The 13,835-nt window shown below is 41.4% G+C and overlaps 1 protein-coding gene across 3 annotated transcripts in view; it reads left to right on the top strand.

The window, feature by feature from the left end:
* The first annotated feature begins 3,443 nt into the window (after positions 1-3,443).
* Positions 3,444-13,835, top strand: part of fam184ab (family with sequence similarity 184 member Ab) — a 183,257-nt gene continuing 172,865 nt past the window's right edge. For all 3 annotated transcript variants that reach the window (XM_069657630.1, XM_069657631.1, XM_069657632.1), the window contains exon 1: positions 3,444-4,137. In XM_069657630.1, the coding sequence (XP_069513731.1) occupies positions 3,976-4,137 (162 nt within the window). In that variant the 5' untranslated portion in view covers positions 3,444-3,975. The remainder of the gene's footprint in view (positions 4,138-13,835) is intronic.

A 13,835-nucleotide genomic window follows, 5' to 3' on the forward strand; every position in this document is an offset into this window, starting at 1 on the left:
AAATGATAGCTATTGCTAGCAGATTTAATCAGCAGCCATCTCAGCTAGCTAGCTAATAAAGTTAGCTCCATGGCTTAGTTGAAAACTCTGTCTCAGGATGACTTTTAAAAGTGGGAATCCATTGAAAGGGTCTAACATAGCATGCTGTTGATAGCTGCAAACATAATGTTGAGTTGCGGGGTAGTTACACAGATGGAGAAAGAACGAGGAAGAGGTGATGTGCGTTGCTAGCTCAACAGAGCCCAGATTTATGTCCTTGTCGCCACCACAGCTAACCCGAGGTTGAGATGTCGCTGGAAAAACAAGCAGGTTGTCTAACTGCTTTTCTCTTTAGCTCTTGCAAGCTTAACATGCGTCTACTCAGTCCAGGAACGCTGAACTCCCGCTTAAAAGTAGCTTTTATCAATAACTCCGCTGTCCGCTACGGTGGACCCCTCCCTCAATAAACAACTGCTAAACAACAGCAAACATAAACAGGAACTGATCCCTAGTGTTACAATGATACAGTCTGGCTAAAGCTGCTATATGCTGGACTAATGCTGTACTTTACTAGCAGAACGTACTGATTTGGCCAAAATGTAGTATGCAGTAACAAGAGCAAAATGTGCAGTATGACAAAAATACCCGGATGCTGATTTTGAGAAAATCTCCAGTATGCATTGGACCAGTCTACCTCGCCTACAGTATCCCACAATGCAAAGCGCTGGTACGTCACAGCGGCAGTTGACATGATGGAAGGTGGTGCAATAGCTAAAGAAGCGGTGGTTATTGTTTACTTCCGCCTGGTGTCGCATACTGCAAAATGAATTTGAAAGCTCCTCCATACTACATACTACCGCCGAACGCAGTATGCAGTATATAGTACGTAGTATATAGTATGTAGTATATAGTACGGCATTTCGAACACAGCCTATGTTCATACTACAGGAGGAAGTTGGTTAGCTTGACATGCTAACAATTAAAACTTGCATTACAGCAGATAAACAGAGTCTTTAATTTACTCTTTTATATGGTGTATTTGGCTTTGTAAAGGCCATGAAGGAAAAAAAAGAGACACTCTATTAGCCTACATTTATGATTATATAATCACAATTAATGGGCTGGGTTTGACTAACATCTGAGCTATGCAGGCCACAGTTTATTTAAGCTAATATCAGCCTACCGATAAGGTCTACAGAATAGTAGTTCTTCGGAGCTCAGACATATATGACAAATAATCCTGGAAATGTGGTGTTAATAATTTAATTTAATGATTTGATTATTCATAAATCTTATACAAACATTGTAATTCACTGATGATAATGATGACACTATTACTGTAAAATTAATTAAACTGCATTATTTGTCTGTTTGTAAGCCTCATTGTGAACTATTTCTACATTAAGCTTAAATTAAAGATACAAATACATCAATTTTCAACATAAGCAAACCTCATTGGGTGAAATTATAATACATGTCCATAACCACACACAGGGATACATGCAGTCTATTCCCACAGTGTCAAGAAAGCATATGGAAGCAGAAATAGAAACCGTAGTGTTTGCGTCACCCTGCTGATTATGGCTATGCGAGGTACTGCCTGCAGCTGCCATTTCAGTCAGTTTAAATTTTTCATTTTACTTCAGTTAAGCTTTGATAGATGAAGTGACGTCATTGAGATTCAACTCGGTGCATTCATGCTCCATGGAAGAACTGTGTACTTTATGACCTCCCTGCTGAGAGTTACATACACTGGTTTAAACTCACAGAATGAAAATAAAATCTGCAAAAGATTTATTCTACGTGATTGCAAGAACCTATGTCTTTTCTTTTTTTAAGAAGTACTTTTTTTTACTCTAACTTTTGAGCAAAATCAAGTCTTTTTTCAGTTGTATAACATTCGCTGGTCATGTTTTATTTTCTCTTCGGGGCTAAACAGGAATTACCAGAGTTAACATTTGTTTACAGACCAGATGGTGGGCCGGGTTTTAATCTTTATGACAACATGCAATGCCGTGCATGTTGAGAAGAACGGCATCAGGATGGACGCTTATATATCATCTTTTTCCCGGATGACATTAAACGACATGACTGCTGATTACAAAACACTCGATTTACACAGATTCAAATGTGAGACCTTATTGGTTAATGCAGTATTTTGTAAAGTAATGCAAATTTTAAGACGTCATATTTCAGGTCAACAAGGATGTTTCTAGCCAAGGCACATATTTCATTTTCTGACCTCCATTATTTGGTATTTGTGTTTAAAAAGAAAGGTATATAGTGCATCAGACTACCTAAATAAAATGGCACGCACACAACATGGTACATGCCTGTTTTTGTTGTTGCAGAAGTTGTAGCTATCATTTTGATTAATTTGCTAATTTTTGACATCTAGGACTCTGAATCTTCATGTTTTATTGACATTGTTAACATTTATCATTTTTAATAAAAAAAAAGGGTTTAGTTGAGCAATAATGTTTTAAAATGCGGGACATTTAGATACATTTCATACAGTAAAATTGTATCTAGACTACTTGTTGTGAAGCTAAGATTACTCATCTGTAAATGTGGTTCATTACAGATGAACAACCTACAGGACATACATTTATGTAACAAGCATCCATTGATCCAATTGTCAAGGCCATAACCAGTAGCTTATTGATTTCTTTATCATGACGATGAACAACAATGCACATAAACTTGAGACCTAGCAAGTCTACTGAATTGATATTAGCCGAATAGTTTCCCTGTCATATTCGAAGAAACATAATCTCAGCTTAAGTTAGGAACCAAACATCACCTTAAGCTGCCATTGTTTGAAAAAGTGTACCATCCAGTCTTTGCACTCCAGTTTATCACTGTGAGCTGTCTGTGTGTATTGCTCGGTCTTAAAAGCTCCCGAAATGGGAGATAATGGTAAACGCAGCTACCCCTGTTAAGTTAAATTAATGAAATGCTCTCAATTACTTTCTTGAATTATACAATTTGATTTGAACCTATTCTCTTCGCATATTTTACATACTTTTGAATTATGTCATAGGCAAATGACCTATGATGGATGGTTGATGTGATTGAGAACTGGCTAATAGATGCCAATTACTGGGAGTAGGTTCAGATAATTGAGCTAATTTAGCTCCCCTGATTAATTTGAACCCACAGTGAATAATACGTTTGTGTATTTGCAATATTCTCTTCTCATGAAGTCTTTTATTTTGAAGAGACTTTAAGGCAGGTTGTCATATTCAACAACTACGGCCTTAATTTCTCAAGATGTAAAACAACAGTACTGACAAACGACGATGTCCACCCCTTGAACGTCACATCTCGCTGTTACGTCATGTTCACCACGTCCCCGGCTCTTTCGTGTGCTTCTAACCGTCCTAATCTCGACTTTTCCCACAACACGTGAACGCAGCGCTGCTCCCATCCTACTTGAATGCAGCATAAACTGTTGAGGTGATCCATGGCAACAGAGGAGCAGCAACCAACCGCTGAGCCTGTCACACACACACATACCTTCAATCTCTACACACTCTCCGTCAATGTAGCCAGAATGCACCGAGGACGAATCACTCTTAACGGCTGCCGTTGAAAAATTTCGGCATCAAGGTGACCGACCGGGGAGCCAGAGCGTCAGCTGCCCGTAAACAGCTCCACATCCGCGCCAGGTGACAGCAGACAGGACCCGCACCTCGGATCACTGACAACGGCCACATTTCTGAACGGACAAGATGGTAGTAGCGAACGTTTCAGGGGCTTAAAATTACAACTATTCCCCCTTTAGGTGTGCTATTACCGAACCCGAGCAAGATGAAACCAATTTTTAACAGTTTGTGGTCTAAAAAGGCTTCATATTTTTGATTGTTTTTTTGTTGTGACTCGGTATAAATCCGACACTGTCCCGGTCCTCTCCGCCGCGCGCTGCCCGTCTCAGCAGCAGTTTATCATTACAGCCGTTTATATCTATAAAGCATCTGAAGCATCATAGTGAAGATGGCGACTGGGTCGGGTTGGCAGCAGTATTACTGCCCTGCCGGTCAGGGGAAATTTACTACATCCTCGGGAACCAGCATGTCTTTTCAGTCCGGCATCGCCATGGAATATACCCAAGACCTGCACCTGAAGATGAGCAAGAAAATAGCACAGCTAACAAAGGTAAGGAGGCCTGTTCTTTACTCTCCCTGAGCGGTGTATCAACCCCTAGGGTTAGACCCTGTACCTCCCGTTCTGGTGTGAGAAGCGCGCACCAAACTCTGTTAGGATTTTTTCCTCATTTAGTCATTCAGCGCTTATTCGTGAAATGTCCTTGATTTGATGACAAAATATTGATTTATCCTCGAAGTTCAAGAGTCTTATAGTACTTTCGGCGTTCATATAACACAAAATGCACGAATATTCATGATGAAAATAGTCAACTTTAACAACTGGATCCCACCGCTCACTACTGCTGTGTTTGGGTGGAGGAAAACTGGGATTTTGAGGTGAGCAAATGATGACAGTTAGATTTTAATTGAAAAACATGCTACTTAGTATTTGAATTGAATGCCGAATTGAATGCAGGTGCTCTCTACATCCTAAAATATCTCGCAGACACGCGATAACACCATGCATTGAAGTTAAACAGCAAAGCAGCCTAAAACTGTGACATCCTTCAACGGAGTTTGGTGAACGTTCCTGCTCATACTTAACAGAACGGCACGCTTGGGAGGTGTACGAGCTGCCTGAAGGCTAAACCCGCTCTGTTCGGATGCTGCATCCATCAATAGCGGGTCATTAGCGACGACAATAATCAGATCAGTCATAAATCAAGTATTGTAGAGCACACTGTGCTGGCATTTTGTTTTACTTGCCTGTATTAATGTTGTTCTGGAGGCCTTAGAAATAATTTTGCGGCTTAATAAAGCACTCCTTCCTAACTTTGATCCCAAATGACGACAAGCAGCACTTGAAAATGAGACACAGATTGAAAATAAGACACAGGGTTGCCCACTTGAACATCCTGTTACTGTTCAATTCCCTTCTCTCCTTCCTTATTTGCTTTTTTAGAGTGTTTATACCATTCCTTGCTATTCCCCTGTTGTTTTGCCAGAGTGTATGTGTGTTGAATTGGATTTTTTGTGGCTTTTGATGTACATTACACCTAAATATTTATTCAACAGTAGGTAAGCTTTACTTGCAGCGGAATATGTGACCTGTAAATGCACCATATGTGAGATTTACGAGGTCATTATCAGGAATTAGTTCTTGTTTTTGCTTAGGCCCAGCTGGCTGGGATGTTGTGCTTCCACACCTGTGGGCTTTCAAGGGCATTTCCAATGCGTTTAGCCCTAAGGTGCAGTGCTTTCATCTCTCACTTGGCTAAATGACAGGGTTCAAACTTCTAACACAAAGAAGCAGCCTCTCCACAACATTCACTCGGGTTTAAAGTATGTTTACGGCTCCAGTGTGTCATTATCATCAAGCTGTAGGTCTGCCGGAGCCTCACATGTGTTTCCAGGTGGCCTTTTTGGAGATGTCGCCTCTTCGCTACTGAAGTGTTTGACACCTCGAATCAGTTATATCCACCAAGGATTCACCACTGACACTAACACAAGATTTGTGCTCTCAGTATTTCTCTTTGTGATGAGGAAGTGGAGGCTGGGGAGGAAACCATAATTCAGCAGCCTTGGGCTCGGTGTGTGCCAGGCCCTTGAGCAGTAGCGGCTCCTCAGAGTCACATTGAGATGGAAATAAAAGTCTTTTTCACCTTGTTAGCTTACTCTCAAGATCATAACATCCAGTGTACAGACCAAGGACATTACACACGTTATACTTTATTTTCCATGTTCAGATTTTAAACCTCCTCATTTTTGGTTAGGCAGTAAGAACAAATAAACAGTTTTTACAAGCAATTGCTGACATTTTTATATTTTCTAGTTTCAGAGTGGAAGCTCGGCAAAAAGGAATAACCTACTTAAAGTTATAATCACCAAGATTTTCAGTCAAATTAACGTCTGACGAATTTGTTAACACAATAGTGGCCTGAGGTCCAATGGGTTTGGTGCTACGAGCTGGGTGTTGAGTTGAGATTCCCTGGAAAAATCACAAGCTGCATCCGTCACCCAGCAGAGGCAGAAGCGGTGAACTGTTTCATTCTTTCTGAGGTTCAGACTACACATAATAAAACTTCACGTGCAAAAAGAAACAAATATAACATTGAGATTCAGAAAGAGAGGCTTTGTCTCCAAGACGCTTAAAAATCTTAAATGTCCCATGGTGACCAATTGAGAATTATTTTGCAGAATCCCCTTGATGTACAAACCCAGACTGCATTGTTTACTGGGTGTATATAAGAAGAGGAAGTAGCCTCCGGATCTAAAACAGTGAAGCCAACGCAGATTTTATCTGAGATAAGTCTGTGAGAAAATGACCCTCCTCCTCACTGCAGTAAGTATTTTCCTAATGAGTTTATAGTCTCAATCGCCAGTTTCAAGTCTTCTTAGTGCAGTATGATGTTCATTTTCTAAATTATGATCCCATTTTGAGTAAAGTTAACGACAAGTCTGTGGCAGCCTCTCAATCAGGACAGTGGCGTAGCAATTAGCATCCAGCCTGCTGTAGAAATATAGTTAGATTTAGCCCAAAAAAACAAAGATATCAACTGCAAAAAAAAAGCCAAATTCAAGGCTTCAGAACAGTATTTCACCAATAGTGCATGATGTCACTGTGGCTGCATAGAGTCTTAGTTTTAACCCAGAGATGTATGTATTCATTGAGGGCACAAAACCACGCCGCACAACAACATCTGTAAAACAAAAAAACATGCTTGCTAGAAAAATGATGCATAAAGGATTAAAATGAGCTGTGTCACAAGCTTTGCTGAATCTGCATCATGAATACATCCTTCATTTCCTTCACATTTCCCTTCCTTCCTCTGAGGGATGGAGCAGGCATATAGTATCATTAGTGTCTAATAATGTGGACACTAATGCTTTTGTAAACCTCTGCAGAGGATTACTTGCATTACATTGTACAATTTAAAATGAACATTGAATGCATCGTCATGCAGTGCAAGTCATAACTCAGTTCAAGGCTAGCTTAAGTGGCGTTTAATGTTACTATACAGGTTTTTCCCTTATTGATGACATCATAATATCACCAAATAAAAGCTGAGGTGAGCACATTTCCTTACAGTATTTACAAACAATGACAGTGAATGGTATTTTCATATGTCACGTCACATGATTCCCACTCGCTCCCACAGGCGTCACATCTGAGCCTCGCATCTCTCGTGCCTCGTTGTGTTCGGCCACAAAAAAGCGGGGGAATAGGGCCGAGGGCGTGCAGGCCATCTGCTCCTCACGCTGACCGCTGATCTCCGCGGAGTCGGAGCCGCGTTCAGGAATAACTATCAACCTTTAAACCTCTCCGAGCAGCCCTCTGACACATTACAGGCGGGGTGATTTCCGGCTTCCTCCAGCTCGCTGTGTCTGAGGATGACTCAAGAGTGATTGAGGCAATCTGAATTTTTTAAGCTCAGACTTTGACTGGCCTACTTTAAACCTGAGTGTCTTTTTGTGTTCATGCTTTGCCTGCTTGCACACCGTGATTGATCGTGATTAGACTCTCGTATATTCTGAATTTCTCGATCATTCCTCTGTATATTTTGGACTCCTCTCTATATTTTTTGATTTCTTACGATGTGCTTTAAGTAATGCACCAATAAAAACATGTTCAGCTGTAACACTTGGGCTCTATACGCTTCATGCATAGTCAGTAAATCAGTCATTGATTGCTGTTCTCTCGTGACATTGAATTTCATGATTCATGATGCAAGTCTTGTTTGCTGCCGCTGTCATTTAAAGCTTCATGCAGTAATTTTTAATCCCACAAAGCTGCTTTCCGGCCCTTTGTGTAGTTCAGGCTCTGCGCGGATTTTACTGTCATCATTTTTTTTTTTTTTTTTGAAAGCTGTATTTCATAAGTTGTACTCTCTGATGGTTTTTGCCTTTATTGTAGCGCCTCTGTCAAAAAGAAGGGAATTCAGGGGTTTTGCTGCTATGGCAACAAGTTTTATATAAATTATAATTCAGGGCAGTGGTGTGTAAGAATTGGGCCGAGGATTTTTTAAAGGGATAAGCCTGATTTTTGTAGCCGGTCGGCAGCGAACGCGGACTGAAGGTTCTGGTTGTTGTCACAGCGCTGGGAAACAGAGAGGGCAGCATGTCATTTTGCATCGTCAGGAGAATGCCTTATAACAAATACATTGCCTTGCCTTGCCTAGGGTGTGTGTGTTTGTGTGTGCCTGTGTGTCATCAGCAATGCCTGACTGACTTTAGTGTCGAAGTGAATCAGAAATAGACCTCTGAGCTGTCCGTGTATTTCTGGACGAAGGGATTGAAAGAGACAGAGATAGTAAAATACTGTAGTACACAGAGTGTGTGTGTGTGTGTGTGTGTGTGTGTGTGTGTGTGTGTACAGTGTTTGCAAGTCATATTCTGCAGTGCTGCAGCTCCACAGCATCATCATGCACATAAACGCTTCAGCAAAGAAATGTTGACTCTTACTCTCATACGCTTCGACCACAAACTCTCCTGATGTCGTCCTACCTGCTCTGTAACATCTCTGAAGCTTTGCTAACTCTCAGCTCTGTCAGATCTGTTACACCAGTTACACCAATAAGTACTTTTACAGATACAGGACATGCACACATGAAACTAGTGGAATCCAGTCATTAGTTGTTTGGCCTATAAAATGTCGGAACATGGTGATTAAAATATTCACGTTAAGAAGCTGGAAACAGAAAATGACTACATTTATAGATCTTCAAAACACTTGTCGATTTATTAAACTGTTGACAAAATATTGAGTTGCAGCTCTGCAACATGCAACAGATCCAAGCAGATCCGAACTGAGACAATGAGTAAAGTGGGTGTTATCCTTCCCCTGATCGTGGATGAATATTCTGGTATTAACCATCCTTGATCAGCGCTGCTCTTTTTATTCATGTTTTCCTTCATGCATCTTTTCCAGTCTCATTCAAGTGTTCCTCCTCTCTGCCCGCGCTCCGTTCTGGCCAAAGAAACAAAACAGATGGGAACTCACACAAACTGCTTTCCAATGTAATGCAAAACACTTCATATCTTTTTCTATAAATATCCTCAATACAGTAGGAAAGAACGGATTCTAATGTGAAAAAGGAGAAATGTTTTTCATCACCAGAAAAATATGAGGTGACTCAACCAGCCCTGTTCATTATTCTGGCTGAAAATACTGCTGAGAACACACAAATACACTGTCATCCCTTGGCACAAGCATTAAAGCCAAATTGCACGCATGTGTGTGTGTGTGTGTGGGGGAGCGTGTGTATGTGTGTGCCTGTGTGTGTATGGCATAATCCAGGGGTGGTAGTGCAGTGATCTGTGTAGCCCGGGCCCAGTTAGAGAGCAGATGGTCAGACCGACATGACTCCAGACTTGGGAATAGAGCAGGGCTGATACAGCAGGGATTTTAAAGGGCGATACTGCTCATTCAACACTAACGCTGCAGCTTTCTGTCTTCTTATTGACAATATGAGATGTGTGAATTAAAACACTGCATGTTCCTGACAAAACTATATCCAAACATATATCTCTTAGTTGTGTGCACAAGTGTATTTTTGGCAGAGTTGAAAATACTCCTACTACGACAATTTTTTCCCACTGCTGCTGTTACTATTATTACTCCTGGTGTTACTGCTGCAATCTCCTCTCCATCTGGTGTTACAAGATTTCTTGTTGGGCAAGAAAAAAGAGCCTGGGTTACCATAACCTTGACAATATCCTCCTAAATTCACTTGAAATGTGAAGACTACTCCAGAGATGAGAAGCAAATACTGTAAATGAGTTATTGAATGTTTCCTTCCTTGTTTAGAGAAAGGAACTGATTCTGTTGACTGTGCTTATCTTTCAGCCTCCTGAGACCCTGAATCCTCATCTGGGGACATTATGTTTTGGGTTTTCTACACCTTATAATTAATTCTGCTTAACTTAGACCAAATCAACATAAATCAATATACAAATCAGTGTAAACGGAATATGGCAGCCGGCTCTGCGAAGTCATGCTAACGCTGATCCTTAATGTCCAAAAGTGTATTTGCTGTGATAACATACGATAATATTTGACAGCGATATAATATTTACTGACGTCACAAATTCTGATTTAGATTCAAGTGAATTCAGGGGCCGTGTGTGTGAAGCTGTATCATATACCCATTCAACAACTGTGACAATCCCTAACCCTAACGAGGCCTTTCTGTGTGGAGTCTGCATGTTCTCCCCCATGCGTGCGTGGGTTCCCTCCGGGTACTCCGGCTTCCTCACACAGTCCATAGACATGCTCGTTAGGTGTGAATGTGAGCGTGAAGGTTGTCTATCTATGTGTCAGCCCTGTGATTGACAGGCAATCAGTCCAGGGTGTAACCCCGCCTTTTGCCCAATGACGGCTGGGATAGGCTCCAGCCCCCCCGTGACCCTGAACAGGATAAGCAGTAAAGATAATCTATGGATGGATGGATGGATATTGGTTTCAGGGCATTGAGACTTGATTATTGATCATGAAAAGTCAAAGTTTGACTTGAAACTTTGCGAGGAAACCAACTGTTTACAAGAAAAATAGGTCTTGCATGTGCTACTGATATGTCTACATTGAATTATATTTTAATGTGACATATTTTAAGGAAAAGCCACAGAAGTAAAGAGCAGAAAAGATTGCTCACTGCAGCAGCAGGAGACGAACACAATGAAATCCCACAGCTTTGAGATATGTTACATGGTTTGCACAGCTATGTTCAGGCATTGTAATAACAATAACAAATAACAAAAACTACTTCCTGTTTAAAGACAGTGCCTAGTTTTGTAAACATATCAGACCCTATAGCTGAGAGAAAGTAAAGGTGCATGCCAAAAAAGGGGTCAAAGGAGGTAAACCAAGGCTGTAATGCTCCTCCACACATTGCTTGGCGAGTTACCGTGTGTAAAGATGCAGGGCCACAGAGGCAACAAAACAAGCTGAGTGACATTTCATTATAAGCTGTTATTTCTTTATCACACAAACAGGAAGTGAAAGGAGGTGTGATGTCATAGCTTTAGTCCTGAGAGTCTTCTCTGGAGGTGACAAACTGGAAACACCGCAGCCATGAATTTCAGCTTCGTAATCTCTCAATATAATTTTAGGAGAATGAAATCACAAGGGAGGATGGTGTGTGTGTTGTAAGTGTGTGTGTGTGTGTGTGTGTGTGTGCATGCCGGCCTGTGCTGCTGTGGGGAGTACAGCTTATTAACCTCTGCAGGATGCTTCTTCACTGATTGTCACAATTCTCTGTCAGATTTCATTAAGATATGCCCACACACTTACACACACACACACACACACACACACAGACAGGGAGGGAAGATAGGGGAAGAGAGAGTGGGGCATATTGGCCTCAAGCACCATCCACTACAAATAAAACACTACTGACGTGCCTGTTCACTTACACACACACTTGCTCAGACACACACACAGAAACACAGCGACTCGTAGATTTAGCGAGGTGTGTTTGGAGGATGATTTGATGAGTCACTCTTAATGTTTGACCTTGGATGGTCTCCTCTGCCTCTCGGACAGCCTGAAGCCACATTTCTACTACGCTTCCCCTGGCCTGTTTCAGTTGGCTGACGCGGCAGCCAATCGTGTCGCAGCAACAGGCGTAGATGTAGAGCGGCGCCCGAGCAATGTTGGCTGTTATGTACGGCTGATTTATCAGACAAATATTCTGTTCTGTCTGTGTGGAAATTCTCGGGAGCCGGCGAGTGTCTCCCACCTCCAATGTGACGGAGGTTTGTCTGTAAACACAGCCAGTGTGTTCTTATTATTACTGTTATGAGATGACTGAGAGCTGGTGTCCACGTAGTGTGGTGGGATTGGACTCAACAGACTGGAAAAGCTTCAATGAAACCTGCCTTACGGATTCACTGAAAGACTACTGTTAAAGTTTGAATGTTTAGGATAGAGTTACATGTTTTGTATCACAATAAATACTAAAAGGAAGTACACTAAAGCTTTTAGGATTGGCTTTCGATCAAATCAGTCGCTGTTGAATAGGGCTGGCCTTGATGAAAGATTTTCCTGTCGTTAGTCCTGGTTAAACACAACAGTTGGGCATGATATCAGCAATCCAATCAGGAGAGACTTTATTATGAACAAACTATTGATCGGACCCCATCGTGACGTCTTCATGTATTCAAAAGGGGTAGCGAGGCCGAGAGCAGGAGAAGAGTCTAGACACTGGTGGTGCTGGTGAAGGAAGGATGGATGAAAGATGTAATGAGGGTTACACTTGTGAAGAGCTGAACCCAGACGCTGAAGAGTGGATGGGAGGTGAATGGGGTGGAGGAGGGTCGCAACGATCCACACTGAAATAACTAACTGACGGCAGCAGAGATGAGAGACTTCAAGCTTCACTGCAGCAGGATGATTGGCTGATTAATGTCGCGGCAAAATCTGGTTGGTAAAATGCTCAGCTGATCAGAGAAGGGGGAAGAGATAAAGAGGGCGTGAGAGAGAGATAGAGAGTGATATGAAGAATGAATAAATGAATGAATGGATGATATGATGCAGTCTTCCTGCTGAGCTTCATAAGGTAAATTCCCCCGCCCTAAAATTGGTAACTGTATTGGTTTTTAAAATCCCATATGGTACAGGCACTAACAAGTAACACCGTGCTACATCACAGAGAGTTACAAAACTCTAATACTATTCAAACATAACATTTACGAGCAAATGAGCCGCCTGTTCATGACAGTGCAAACGGCAAAATGTGTCTGAACAACCAACAAAAAGACTTCATCATCACAGAAGGAGATTGTTCGTCTCCTGTCCCCATCAACTTTACCCGAGTAAATCAGACCTCCTCTTATGTTTGGCTTACTGTTACAGTTTCTTTAGGAGGATTCAGTGCATTGAATACAACTTAACGCATTTAAAGCTTATGCTTCACTGTGTCTGTGGTACATTGTTATATTTTAATTTGACTTATTATTCTCAAGACAAACGCAAACCAGACCACATTCAATTCTAGGGATGCATCGGCTGAACATCGGTATCGGCCGATATCGGCCTTGTTGACAGACTTCGGCCCATCGGCAAATAAGGTAGCATGAAGTAGCCGATGTTTTTATTATTTAACTGTGCAGTAAATTGAATTGTAAATTTAAAAAAAGTATTTATGTTTGATGACCGCCGGATCAAAATTCACGTTAACATAATTGTTGTTTTAAACATTGGTATCGGTATCGGCCATCATTTTCTCAATCAGTGCATCCCTATCAATTGTTATTGTCATATGTTACCGACAGGTCCACCTTTCTTAAAGGGGAAGGCTCGACCGGTCACACTGCGGATAGGTTGAACAGACGCAGAAAAAACAGACACGTAGCTAACGATACTGGAGGGAGGGTTTTCTTTTTTCTGTGACCAATTAAGATGTAGTTGACGAAGACTCATCTCTCCGTGTGTGGACAATTTTAGGGCAGCCTTGCTGTCAAATGTATTGTTGGTTTGTGTGTCAGAAACCTTCATATATTGTTGTAAAATGATTTTCTAGAAGCTGTCTTTCTTCGCTTATTTTATGAACTACATTTAATAAGTAATAGGTACCGATATCTGAAAATCCAGCCCTGTTAAAAGCCGTCTGGTCATTAGGCAGAGGAGGGAAAAAGCAGGTCCATATAAGATCTGACACAGAAAGAGAGAAGAAGCTGGTCTTTCATCATTTTTTCCTCGAAATGAACCTTCAGCTCTTTTACACCTGTCTGCTCCCGTCTCTTTCTCTCTCTTTCTAGTCTGGCAGAGAA

This window comes from Semicossyphus pulcher, unplaced genomic scaffold (assembly GCF_022749685.1).
Source record: "Semicossyphus pulcher isolate SPU_LCO1_2020_fin unplaced genomic scaffold, fSemPul1.0.p SCAF_11, whole genome shotgun sequence".
Taxonomy (NCBI): domain Eukaryota; kingdom Metazoa; phylum Chordata; class Actinopteri; order Labriformes; family Labridae; genus Semicossyphus; species Semicossyphus pulcher.